We start from the raw sequence: 14,019 nt of genomic DNA, 5'->3' as shown, positions 1-14,019 counted from the left end.
ATTCACGTGGTACAAAACTTTTTTTATCTGAAATTTAAATTCAACTAAATGAAATCCTATCCACCGTACGAAACGATACAAAATGAAATAACGGGTGCTGAAACGGAACCATACGGGAAATTCCGCCACAGGCCCACAGCAAGTCCGCACTCACGACTTCGCGCCGGCCGGCCGCCGGCGGCCGCCACCACGGAACTGTCGCCGCGAATACCCACTGCCGCCGTGGACCTCGGCCTCGCAGCCGCCCGTTCTCGATGGCCGGGAGCACGTCCCCACCGGCCGCACGAGCACCCACAGTCCGTAGTAGCCAGTGCAGTGACTATCTTGGGCCTCGATTCTGGGCCGCTCTACGCCTCGCTTCCCGACCAATCGACACTCTTTCGCTCACTTCTCTCTCTCTAAAAAAAAAACACTCTTTCGCTCACTTTCCTGTAAAAAGAGAAGGAGAAAAAACAAAAAGAGAAATCCTGGCGAGCGGGAAGCCAAAATTAGCTGCAGACACCCACGAAATCGAAATCCCCATTTCGCTTGCCAGAACCCCAAACCCCACGGCCACTCCGGGCCGGCGGCAACGCCTCCCGACCTGCGGCGGCCGGGATGGACCGGATCCACGTCACCGTGCGAGCGCGGCCGCTCTCGGCGGAGGATGCGCAGAGCAGCCCGTGGCGGATCTCCGGCAACGCCGTCGCGCTCACTGCCCAGCCCTCCACGCGCTTCGAATTCGGTGAGGAATCTGCCCCCACCCTCTATTGGATCCGCTTGAGATTTTGAGTTTACTGAGAGGTTGCCCTATATTTCGTTTTCGCAGACAGGATATTTGGTGAGGAGTGCCGAACTGCTGACGTCTACATGGCCCGCACGAAGCACATCGTCGATTCTGCGGTGCAAGGGTTCAACGGTAAGTATTTCGTTTGTACTGTTTGAAATTCTGAGCCTGTTGAAGTTGAAATTTGGCTCTGGCTCTTAATATTGTTATCCCTTCTTAGTTGGCGGTCTGGAGAATGTTTCACCTTTAAGTAGTAACCTGATGAACTTCCTGAACACTGTATCTCTAATTTTTATTCGCACGATTGCTAGCAGTTCCATGAAACGCCACAACATTCTTGTTTGTGCATTTAAAAAGTAACTTCTTTATTTTTGAGATTAATGTAAACTATCCACAAAAATGTTTTTCCCAATCATTCGGGCAGAATATATGCATTCAAATATTTGGTCCCTTTCCTTGTATAACAGGTACTGTTTTTGCATATGGACAAACAAACAGTGGAAAGACCTATACAATGAGAGGTTCTGATGATGAACCTGGAATAATACCGCTCGCGATTCACGATTTATTTCGAAGTATACAAGAGGTTACTTATGTATTTCATTACTCAACATGCAGTCTTTATTCAGCTTACTGTTTCATATTGCTTAGATGACATGGATAATTATTTGGATTAGAGTACCAGGGAGCCAAAGTACCATCTGTAAGTCTGTGGCTGTCATATTTTTGTCATATGCAATGAGATAAAAGGAAGGTGTGGTTGGTTGTCAGTTGTCACCTGCTGTTTACTTGATGTCTCATGTTGATATTATGTTTTTTATACTGTAAATAAATCAGTTGCAACTGTTATTTATGGTTAATAGGATTTGCTTGATATTTTTTAAGGATGTCTAAAATACTCTTAAAAGTCTTAACCACCAGCTTTAATAGGAAGTCTCCTACTCCCTCCGGCCGGAATTACTTGTCACTGACTTAGTACAATTTTGTACTAAATCTGCGACAAGTAATATGGGTTGGAGGGAGTATTATATTATGTTATTTTATCAGGCTTTGCATATAGTTTCCATGTCGTACTGTGCATATTTTTCTGACTTATTATTTTATGTTTTTAGCATATGGATAGAGAATTCCTTGTCCGTATGTCTTATATGGAGATTTACAATGAAGAGATTAATGATCTTCTTGTCCCAGAACATCGAAAATTGCAGATTCATGAGAATTCTGAGGTAACATTTCATTATTGGTATCAAAATGGGAACTAACACTATTTTAAAACTCCGTGCATCTATATTTACTGTTATGCATTGATATTCTTGCTTGAAGAGAGGCATATATGTTGCTGGCTTAAGTGAGGAAATTGTAACCCATCCCGAACAAGTCCTGGATTTCGTGTCATTTGGGGAATGTAAGTGTATATACCATTTGGTAGCTTTAGTTAATTTATAATTAGCCTTTTAATAATCATTAGCAAAATTGCAGCCCGTCGTCATATTGGGGAGACAAATATGAATGTCTATAGCAGCCGTTCTCATACTATATTTCGCATGGTATGTTTAGATTCCACCGTGTTGTCTTATAAACAATTAATATGAAGATTTGAGTTTTTATTCCACGAGTTGTTCAGGTTGTTGAGAGTCGAGAAAAAGTTGATGACAGTGACTCCGGAGATTCCTGTGATGCTGTTCGAGTATCTGTCCTGGTACAGACAATTCTCAGTCTTAAATAGTACTCCCTCCTATCCATAATAAGTTGGATCAAAGACACTTATTATGTATCGGAGGGAGTAATTACTTTACTACAGTACAAAATACTTCTCATTTTAGTTTCATGCACATAGAACACAAGAAAGTTATTACTTCAACTTTTCCATGGTTTCCCCTATTTGTTGAATACACATAACACTTCTCTTTAATCTAGACAAGGAATCGACACGTGCACTAACTGAAAATGTTACCTGGACCCAAATGACAACTAACTGCAAACCAAAACTATCTCGCTAAAATATCATCCATTTTGGACTGGAGGTGGTACTTATTCTGTTATTCAATTATTTGCGGTTGAGATTTGCTTTGTTATGTCACAATTAATCTTAATTTTGACATTTCTAGAATCTGGTAGACTTAGCTGGTTCAGAACGTGCTGCAAAGACTGGTGCAGAGGGTGTGAGACTCAAGGAGGGTTCCCACATTAACAAAAGTTTAATGACTCTCGGTACGGTAATCAAGAAACTAAGCGAAGGCATAAAAGGTCAAGGGTAAGTTATGAACTCTTGAAATAGTGACTAAAGTTGATTTTTTTTCCTTTTTGGGTTCATTTGGTAGTCAATTTCGTAATCAGGGGACATGTTCCTTACCGGGATAGTAAGTTGACAAGGATACTGCAACCTGCTCTGGGTGGAAATGCCAACACGGCCATCATTTGTAATATAACACTTGCACAGGTATACTATATTTCATAAACAGTTCTATCTCCTATCGACTAGGTTTCTATGTTGGTTTATATTCGAAGTAGTATACAGATACTGCCTGTTTTGTCATTTCTCACTCATTGGATATTTCAACAATAGTCTGAAGTACGAAATCTACTTTCTTTTTTTGCATTAGTACTGCAATTCCAGCTCTTTATTTGGCTTATTGTTTATTATATGGTGATAGAAATAATGTAATGATTATCATGAAGTCTTCCTTGTTCATGAAAGGAAAACACATTCCTTTTCAATTTTAGGTATTGCATCATAGATCATTCAGTACTTGCAACTATTACCTTGTCATGTATTCATGTTGCCTGCTTGGTTAACATAGGATGTACAATCATGAGTGCAATTGCACAAGAATATATATGCAATTAGGGGTAGGCTTAGAGCTTGTAGGCTAGTATATGATAACCCCTTTACATAGGGAAACTAGATTTTCACATCACATGCATTGCAGAAAATCTGCATATATAATTATCATTGTTCTAACTTTAAGTGAAGTTTGTTGGCTACTGTATGATAACCCCTTTATTTGTAATACAGGTCCATGCAGATGAGACTAAAAGCAGCTTACAATTTGCCAGTAGGGCATTACGTGTTACAAATTGTGCAGAAGTTAATGAGGTACTGACATATTCTTTGTTGTCAGACAAATTACTTTCACATATAAGGTGTTAATTGTTAAAAATGCATAAATCTTTACTCCATGTGTATGCAAGTACAGATTTTGACAGATGCCGCTCTATTAAAACGCCAAAGGAAAGAAATAGAGGAGCTTCGCGCAAAACTTAAGGTATGAATTAGAGAAATTATTTTTAAGTCAATGCAGGTTGAAATGAGAAACTTATACTTGCTGCCATAGAACTCTCAAAGTGAACACTGCGATGAAGATATTCTGAATTTGAGAAACACGCTACTACAGGTTCCCTTCATATTTCTTAAGCACACCTTATCTTAGTTACTGGTCATTATATAGTGCCTTAAATTATTTAGCTGGTATATTCAGAGTGAACTGGAGAAGGAGAGAATTGCATTAGAGTTGGAAGAGGAAAGGAAAGCTAAAGAGCAACGTGAGAAGAGGTTGCTTCAGCAAGCAAAGAAAATTGAAAATCTTAGTTCTCTGGTTTTAAATTCAGAGAGAGATGACAGGACTGTTGTTTCTAGTAAGGTTAGTACATTTTCCTTTATCTCATCTGTACTAGTCATCAAAGACTATGAACCGCACAATTTGCTCAGCGATGCTTTCTATCAGTTTCTGTTCATCGTTTTACATTATTTTCTGCTGACATCTTGTTGGCCTGATTCCTTAGACAAATACCCATAATTAGCTACCTCCTTTGTACAGAGGAACAACAATGTATGTCTACTTCTGATTTCTTTATATTTGGCCCCTGAACAGAACAAAAGAAGGCAAACATGGTGTCCCAAACCACAATCAAGGCAGTTTGATGTTGAGGTATAATATATTTTAACATTTTGAAATTAGTATCCTGGAAATCTAAAGGCACATTGTTCTTTTGAGGTTGCTAATTGCTATGACATCATGAGTTTATATATTGTTTTCATATCATTTTAAAACACTGTTTCAAAGATATTCACGTGGATACACTTCTTTGTGAGCAATTTGCTTTTATTTATCTCCTCTTCTTTACGTACTGGGATAGATTACACATGTGATATTCCAACCTTTTAGTGCTATATATGGAGGCATTTTTTTTAGAAAATTGAAGCTTTATTACCTCTGGCCTCTGCATCTTGGATGCATATGGCCTAAAGTCTTACATTATTCACGACAACTTAAAAACACATGACACCATCAAAAAGTGTGACATGCCACACATGGAAACGACCTACATACTAGGTAACTCCTTGGTGATTCACTCTAGTCGCTTGGAGCCAAACTCCACCGGTTCCTTGTGCTGCACCTTCTGTAACAACGCTCATAATCGCAGCCAATTTGTACATAAGAGCAACACCTGCATGCAATAATGCACTTCCTTCCTATCAAAAACAATGTCATTACGGCATAACCAAATAAACCAAAAAACTGCTGCAGGCCCCTACTAAAATGAGGGAACGTAAATTCTTGTCCACCCCCTGCAACCAAGGACCAAAAATGTGAGCCATATTGTTTGGAGGTAAAATGTTAAAAGCCAAATGGACTGCTCTCTAAAGCAACCTTCGCCATCGCACAATAAAAAAAGAGGTGTTGGATAGACTCATGTTCATAGCAGAAAACACAGCGGGTGTCCCCTTGCCATCTAATCAAGTTGTCCTTTGTTAGAATAACCCCTCGACAAGAAACCAAAGAAAAACTTTAGTTTTGAGCGGTAACTTTAAACGCCAAAGTAATTTCGATCTAAAGCGCACCTGTGTGTTCATAAGCCTTGAGTACATCGACTTAACGGAAAAGATCCCAAGGGTCGGAGTCTCCATCGGAAGGAGTCTTGCTCGGTGATAAATGAACCGCAACAACCAATTCAATAATTTGGTTCCATGCCTCAAGGTGGTGACTGAGCAACGTTCGACAGAACTCAGCATGTGGTTGAGAGACAACGAGAACTGAAGCCACCGTGACATGCTTATTCCGAACAATGTGAAATAGCCGATGGTACTTATCACAAAGCGGCAAATCCCCACACCACCTGTCTTTCCAAAAGCAAATTGATTCGCCATTCTCCACTTGAAACTCCCCAAACTGGAGGAAAAGATCCTTGACCCGCATCAGTCCTTTCCAAAAGTGGGAATCCGTGGGCCAGACCTTAACAAGGGAGAGGGTTTTTTGGCTGAGGTATTTGTTAAGCAAAAGCGAATGTCAAACACCTTCCTCAGGAAGAAGCTTGAAAAGCCATTTATTAAGACATTTATTTTTTACTTCTAGGTCGGAAATTCCTAACCACCCCCCCCCTCCTCCCTTGATCTTTGGGAATAGCCGACCTATATTTTTTTTCATGATGATCAGATTGCAAAAAAAAGCAAGACCAGTAAAAATCCAACCGCTTCCTCACTCCCTTTGGGATTTCCAAAAAGGGCATCATAAATATTGGGAGACTGCTCAACACAGAATTAATTAGCACCAAGTGTCCCCCATAAGAGAGATTTTTTTATCTCCAGCTGCCATACTTTTATAAACGTTCATGTTACATTTTCCCTTTCATATAAAAATCCATTACGGGGGTTCAACAAAGTTATTATTTATAGAAGCCAACATATATCGTTAAGTATATCTTTTGAGCATCTTTACAAATACCCAGGTTCTAGAACCTGCAGAACAAGGCTCTGTGAGGAGCTCAGTTGGGGACGGGCGTCACATGGGGATGCCCCCGCATTTTGAAGAGCTAATGCAAGAAAGCTACATAAACAACAGTGGCCGTCCTGCTCATGGTTGTTCATCAAGGGATTTATCCAATGAAGATGTTTCTCTTCCTGATTCACATGCTTTGCTGCATGTTACCAGCAGAAGAAAGCCAACTACAATGGTGAATAATCCTCTTTTTCTTTAACTAATGCAACTTATCATTATTCAAGCTTGATTAAAAGGATTTTTTCCCAAAAAATATTGCTCATATCTTCTGAATTATTGAAATACACTGTCTTGACAGAAGAAATCAGATCAAGATCAATTTGGGGGGTTAGTACCTGAACTACCCCAAGAGTGGAAAGACACCATGCGAAGTCAGGAAATCACCAAGCCTGGTGGCTTATCTGCTAGAGAATCTGAGGCAATTCTTGTCATTAAACAACTTCAAGATCAGGTGCTAGTCCTTTTTCTATGATTTTCCTATTCTGAAATGTGTCTCCAATTAATATTTCCCACAAACCAAAAGCAGGTCAAGTTGCTGGAGTTAGAGAAGAGTTCTATTCAAAATAACTTGGATGATGTTCTTGAGTTGGCAATCCAGCAGAAGGCTTCTTTTAGCGAGAAGTATGAAGAGGTAAGAATTATCTTATACTATTATGATAGTTAAAATTCAAACATATCCAACATGTTACTGCCATTTGCAAGGTAGCTGGGTTATCTTGTTAAACATGTTCCACTACCACTACTCTGCCTATTAAGTGCAGTTTGGTATGGATCATAGGTGACATCTTTTCTTAAAGTTATCTTTTCTTCAAATAGCAAGTCAATAGCCAGAAAGACTTTCATAGTTTCATTACAATTATTGGTGTCTCTTCATTTTAATCTACCTGCCTTGCATTACGTTATTATGTTTCCATACTGCTTGCGTCACATGATAGCTCTTTCAAATGGATTTTACTCTTTTCCTGGCACTTGTCTAAATGGCTCTTATATATATTCTTTGCCTGTTTTCAGCTTCAGCAGAATGCTCTAGCAGCACAAGAACAAGCAAAAATTGCTAATGAGAAGCTATCAGCACTGTCTACTACTGCAAAATCCAAAGAGGTATTTTTTTATCCTCCTCGAACTTGCAGTGTTCTGTTTTTAACTTCTTATAATATAGTGCACATTTAGACTATCTAATCTTTCTTGTAACCCTTTTACACCATTTTGATGTCGTAGCCTGATTTATTGACATGACTGCAAACTTGGATAATACCTTTGATGTAACTCCAGGAACTATTGTATGAATTCTTCAGCAATGTATTGATGGAGACTCAAGGACTCGCTGTGCAGATGGATCAATCGACACACTCAGTTGACAATGCTATTTCTTTCATTGAAGAACTCTTTCAGAATCTCTCCAAGATGGCAGAAAACATAGCTGTATGATTGCCCTGAACCACTTGCATTGCTGCGAACTATTATCATATTTGCAAATCTGGTGAAAGTCTGACCTATGGAATCATTTATTATGTCAATTATAAATTTGGATATAGATGTATGTATGCTGACCCAGATAGTAACATAGTGCTGCTGGCTGAATATTATTTTTCTATAAGTATCATATGTCTGAAGGGTTTGTCGTTGTTCTTTCTGTAGGAACTAAAGCAGTCTTCGTATGTACATATAACACAGTCCAGTTATGTGATTAGGGATCATGAGAAAATTTCAAGAAAATTGATGGAGAAAATCACTGGTCTTGAATCGGAGAAGGTGGATATATCAAGTTCTTTTCTTCCCATACACACTTAACTCTAATCAGCTTTCATTTGCTAACAAACTCTTGCGTGCAGAAACTGTTATATGAACAGTTCCTAGAGCAACAAGATGAACTTCAGAGGACGAAGTCCAGTCTAGGAAGCTGCGAGAAGTCTATGAATGTCTGTGATTACCTAAGCTATCGCCAATCAAGTTCCTAACTTCTTATTTCTGCTCTAAAGTTGTTACTTATACTCAGGATTGTACCCTTCAACATGAGATGGAGAAGGATAGCATTCTCTCAGAGCTTCTAACCCTCCAAAAGGAAGTCTTAACCTTGTCGTCATCTTCCCTAATGAAAGAAAAGGAGTCTATCCGAAAGGAACTTGACAGAACAAAAACAAAGTTACGAGAGACTGAAAACAAACTTAAGAACTATATTCAAGGAAAAATAAAGCTTGAGGTTGTTATCTTGCACTCATTCATTCTGGCTCTTTCGATTGGTACTCAAATTCAGGGGTGTATCTTCTTAAAAAATGTTAAGCATAACCAGTCCGTACCCTTTCGCCAGGGTGAAAAAGCTGAGGCCCACAGAGAAATAAAGAAGTTGCAAAGCCAGAAGACTCTTCTTGAACGTGATCTACGGAAGCATGATTCACTCGTTGTTGATAAAAGGCATGAGCTGAATGTGAAGCCAGAAGAACTTGCTGGACTTTTTGATCAAGCTGGTCAGATGCAGGTTGTAGTCACTCTGTGCAGACTCCCTATTTGTACAAGCACCTGGTACATGTTGGCGTATTGGTATGGTATTGCTATAGCTAGAATTTTCATACGCCACTACGGCTAAGGAACAGCCAATGTGGATATTCACCTTGGTAGCTGGGTATACCAATGTGGATATTCACTTGCCCCAGGCTACTGGCTAGTGAAAACCAATTAATTCTTTATTCCTGTGGATTCTGATGGTTTATTGCTCTTATACTTTTTAGTTACGCCGCATTTTTTTCTTCTTCTAATCGCTTGGATAATGTAATAACCCCGATCGCCTGTCTTTGTATCCAGAAGATCCATCACTTACAGTCAGCAAATGATCAGCATTAACTTCAATATATGTGTTGCATATGTATTACTCCCTCCGTCCCAAAATAAGTGTCACAATTTTGTCTATGTATGCATGTATGTAGACACGTTTCATTGTATAGATTCGCTCATTAAAAAAAAGGTTGCGACACTTATTTTGGGCCGGAGGAAGTATGATATCAATGTTCAACATGCAGTTTGTCCTTTTTCCCCTTGAGGTTATCATCTATCAATGACCATGCATCTTGTTTCTTCATATTCAGGAGGACTATCAAAGGCTTGAGCTCCTTGCTTCTGATATGGAGGCTGAAATTGCTTCTTTGCAAGAAACTTTAATGACTTCAACTGGAGAAAAGGAAGAAGCACTATCTAAACTAGATCTTATTGCGTTGGAACAGGAAGATCTCGAAAATAGGTTTAGTGCCACAGAATCGAAGATGATGTCCTTGAGCGAGGAGGTTACTCTTCTGGTATACTTAAAATGGCTTTGCAAATATCTTAGGCCAGATCCCCACCCCACGTCTTTTTTCTAACCCTCTATTTTGTCACCATGAAATTTTGTTGCCTGTGATACAGACCAAAAAGCTAGAGGCATCTGAGTCTTTTGGTAGAAAAATGGAGGCTTCCCTCAGTTCTGTATCAAGTGAAAAAGAAGACTTGGGAATGGTAAATAGCTTTACAGTTTTATCCGATGCATTATCTGTAATTATTTCATTTTTTTGTTCTCTGAAATGCAGCAACTTACGGATGTCCTTCTGGAAATGGAGTCTGAAAGATCAATGTGGATAGCCAAGGAGAAAGCATATCTAGAAGCTAAGCAACAAGTGAATAAATGCAATGATGAGAATAGCAAATTATCAGAAGATTTGATTAAGGTGCATTCAATAAAGTTCTGTATGTTTCAGTTCCTAGTGTACAGTACAATTTACATACCTGCCACTGTTGCCAGGTCTATTTCATTACCATTACACAAGTGCGACAATTACCTTGCAGATTCTATGCGGATATCTTTTCCCTGATTTTTTGTGAATAATTCAAAACTGTGCGTGCATGCCATATGCAGTTGAGAATTATTGGACTGGCAATCAACTGATCACTAAGGAGCAGAAGCTGTTAAAAACCTCGTATCATGAATTGATATGCTTTGCCATTTGGTCTCAGAACAACTAACTTTTCAGTTTCCTTTTCTTCTTTATTTGATTCATATTGTAGTACTTTACTAAGTAGTTAGTACTACTTATAGTATAGAAGGATCTTCCTACACTTACTCATTTTGTCATTCTATTTTCCATTTATTTATTTAGACATTCATCGGTATGTCTTGATTTACAGGAACAGGTATTGGGTACTGTGTGATGCCTAATTTTGATTCTCGGTGTATTTATTGTTTGAATTTTTTTAGTTTATCATCGTGACTTTATTGCCCAGTTGTCTTCCTGAGGGGCTCTGGATTTAGTTCCATGTTATTTTTTCATCAATATTTCAAAGAATGGTGTGTTTCCTATTACTGATATATTGCAATACACTACTAGGTGAGACAAGAGCTGGCCCAATGTAGAGAACTGTTGGGAACTCTAGAGGGCAAAATGGTTCTTTCCATGGAGCATGACAGACATGATAAAAAGTTCTGGTCAGTCTTCTCTTAGGACCTCTTTTATCAATGCAATGGTGCCTCTCTTTTGTGCTTCAATTCTCTATGGACGTGGTATGTAATGGCATGCATATCTTCTATTGCTAATTTAGTTTTTGTGCAATCCTTTTTGCATGAAGCTAAAAGGTGTCCTATATTTTAAACGAATTTGAAAATAAAAGAGAGAACAAACTGGAATGGTTATGCCTTAAATTGAGTGTACATATCTATGATTCATGTGCTCAAAATTGTCATAACTTCCTTTGGATCGTTTGAGCATTAATGTTCGAAGAAATTATATAAGGCAGTCTCCAGTGATAATAAACATAAAAAGTGTACAGAGTAAATATTAACTGGTTCTGAGTAATACGAAAAGAGTATTGTGTTGTTTGAATAAACTCATGTATTCAATTTACCTAGTTACATTATCTCATGCAGCAGGGAGAATTGTGAAGAATCAGAACAACTTGTGGAGAAAGGAAGAGACATTGATAACGACAATGCTGTACTTAAAAATGTAAGTCTTTAGCCTCTGCTCATTTTTGCCCTTCTTCCATGTGTTTAATTTATAACGTCAAGAAATTAAATTAAGAATATGTATTTGTATTTTTAGGACTAAATACTAGTACATGAATAAGAAACCATTACCAGAGCAGCTATGTTGTTTTGCCTTGGAGATATTTTCTTTTCCTAGTGAGAAATAATTGGCTAGATTTATTGCTACTCCCTCCGATCCATAAAAAGTGTCGCCCATTTTGTACCTCTATAGACCCCATGGGATTGTTAACCATTGGGTCTCTTATAGTTACTCCCTCCGATCCAAAATAAATGCCGCGGTTTTGAACTAGGCGTAGTACAACTATGTACTAAATCAGCGACACTTAAATTTGCCAGTTTATTTTGTAGCGAGTACAACTTCAGGACATATGTTTCCCAGCCTTGTGTTGACTCCATGTTTTAGCAGGAACTTTACAAGCAACTACTGCTTATCACAGAAGAACGAGATACCTTAATTTCTAGGACGGAACAGATGAGTTTAGTTATCAATGAATCAGAAGTTTTAAAGGAGGTTTCTGATAAGAAGGCAAGTTAGCTAATTTGTTAGAAGTTACAAGTTACCTCAGTAAATTTATGTTGTTTTTACGTGCTATTTACGCAGCTAATACAGGCTAAAGCTAATATAGAAGAGTTGAACTGTCGGATATCTACCATGGAAGTCAAGATGAAAAATGTAAGCATTGCGAACCTATTACTTCCTAGTGTTGATTAAGGTAGGTTTTATTGTATTTTGAGTTTTGAATTGTTAAATCTTTCCGAAGGAAGTGCATGCTTACTGTACTGTGTATCATTATTGAGCTCTGGAAATAAATTCACAGCAGGCGAATAGATATCCAATTGCAGCCTGTCTGCGATAGAATATCTGCATGTTTTATTTGTTCTGTTCTTTTTTTATTTTCCCATTTATTTATTTTTGGATATGGAATATCACAAATCTTTCAGTGAACATAGTGCTAGAACCCTGAAAGTGAGAATAAATTGAAACTTGACAGTTAGCACAACAAAGAACAAAATGGCTGCAAGAGAACTGGAAACCAGCAATTTGCAGTGAACTGCTTAGGTCTAGAATTTTTCTGCAAACTGTCTGCATCGCAACTTTATACATTCCTGTAGGGGTCGAATGCAGGCATAAACAATGCTATTATTGTATCGCGAAGGTTAGCTCCCAGTCTTATTTTATGTAGACGTCTACTTTAACTGGTGCTGCTATTCTCATATGCAATAAGTAAGGTTTACTAATGTTTCCCTAAAAATTGTTGACTAATGCCTCCTAGCCTTTTTTCATTTATCCAAAATATATCTTTATACCAAGAAACATATCTTTTTTCCCTCCTTAATAATGAAAGATATATCATATCATGCATCTTTATTTAGTGTATCATGGCATGCCATTTAAATTCACGAAGCAACTCAAATCGGTGATTCTAGTTGCCCTTTTCAGAAAGTTGTATCTTGCTGGAAAACTTCCATATGGCAACATTATGCTGGGTTCCACTATTCCATAAACATGTCCAAAACCAAAAGCAAAAGGGTCTGTTGTCCAAAACAGTTTGCTAAAATTTTCTATTCAGAACGTGATTGATTGTGCGATCAGTAACTGTAGTGATACAGAAGACAGTACTGCATGCCAAAAGATCACTAACCAACATAATCTCCATGGTAACAGTTCCATGACATGCTTTCTTTTACAGGATGCTTTGACTTACAACAAAGAGAAAACAAAGCTCCGCATGCAAATTCGGTGGTTGCAACCAGAACTTGATGCAAATCGTGGAAGTCTTAAAGAAGCTGTGGAAGAAAGGGCGTTGATGGATAAGAAGTATCATGAAGCAACCGCCATGCTCAAGCAGAAGCTTGCAGAAATGTGCCGTGAAGTTCTGAAGTTGAGAGAAGAGCTTAAAAACTTAAAAGGTGCATCAAATTGATACAGCAGCCTTTCTTCTTTGCAACTAACATAGTGAAGCTAATGTTTAGAACAGTGAGCATTGCCTCAATGCTGGTCCAGCTCTTCCAGACTTGTGCCTGAGTATCTGCTTCAGTAAGTTTAGCAGGTGCTATAGCTGCTGCATATCATCGTATTACCCTGTCTGCACCGTCTGGTACCTTACCCTACCAGCCGTGCTATCATACTAGTGTGAACTTGTAAATCTTGCAGTGGACCTGCAGCCTAATGACATTGCGTTGTGCATGGAGGTCCTGGTTATGGAGCGCAACTTCTGCAGACCGTATTGCTGTAGACCTGTTGTCAGCTATCTAGATTGAATCCAGAATTTCAAAGACCTCACATTTCTGGGCCTTCGCTGGCCTGGAAGATTGAGGACCATGAGACCCTGGCCCTCATCTCTATGGTTGCTTTGTTGTTCTGCCAAGCAGGTCAGCAAGTACTGCTGTCGCGCTCACTGATTCTTTCTACGTTAACTGACTGATCTTGGATTTATCTCTTTTTTTAACTGATCCTGGACATATAAAAT

At 38.7% G+C, this 14,019-nt stretch overlaps 1 protein-coding gene across 10 annotated transcripts; it reads left to right on the top strand.

The window, feature by feature from the left end:
• Nucleotides 1–443: 443 nt before the first annotated feature.
• Nucleotides 444–13,832, top strand: LOC100828626 (kinesin-like protein KIN-7I). Of its 10 annotated transcripts, none has more exons than XM_024455115.1 (31): nucleotides 448–724; nucleotides 809–898; nucleotides 1,234–1,352; nucleotides 1,879–1,992; nucleotides 2,090–2,171; nucleotides 2,246–2,313; nucleotides 2,391–2,465; nucleotides 2,875–3,020; nucleotides 3,104–3,206; nucleotides 3,783–3,863; nucleotides 3,964–4,032; nucleotides 4,102–4,161; nucleotides 4,246–4,407; nucleotides 4,639–4,695; nucleotides 6,494–6,718; nucleotides 6,842–6,994; nucleotides 7,067–7,174; nucleotides 7,555–7,644; nucleotides 7,816–7,965; nucleotides 8,182–8,295; nucleotides 8,376–8,462; nucleotides 8,540–8,743; nucleotides 8,852–9,019; nucleotides 9,624–9,830; nucleotides 9,937–10,026; nucleotides 10,098–10,235; nucleotides 10,893–10,990; nucleotides 11,429–11,507; nucleotides 11,952–12,074; nucleotides 12,159–12,221; nucleotides 13,240–13,832. In XM_024455115.1, exons 1-31 carry the CDS (start codon nucleotides 598–600, stop codon nucleotides 13,471–13,473), a joined length of 3,684 nt encoding a protein of 1,227 aa, XP_024310883.1. In that variant the 5' UTR covers nucleotides 448–597; the 3' UTR covers nucleotides 13,474–13,832. The 10 variants fall into 10 exon arrangements, 9 of the variants coding, with proteins under 9 accessions (XP_024310886.1, XP_024310883.1, XP_024310881.1 ...); XM_024455113.1 differs by having other exon boundaries at nucleotides 449–724; nucleotides 6,845–6,994; nucleotides 12,150–12,221; XM_024455114.1 differs by having other exon boundaries at nucleotides 449–724; nucleotides 11,432–11,507; nucleotides 12,150–12,221.
• The last annotated feature ends 187 nt before the right edge of the window (nucleotides 13,833–14,019 follow it).

The sequence above is a fragment of the Brachypodium distachyon genome, chromosome 4 (genome assembly GCF_000005505.3).
Source record: "Brachypodium distachyon strain Bd21 chromosome 4, Brachypodium_distachyon_v3.0, whole genome shotgun sequence".
In the NCBI taxonomy this organism is placed as follows: domain Eukaryota; kingdom Viridiplantae; phylum Streptophyta; class Magnoliopsida; order Poales; family Poaceae; genus Brachypodium; species Brachypodium distachyon.
Note: the sequence above shows the minus strand (reverse complement) of the source record. Positions and strands in the feature narration are given on the sequence as shown.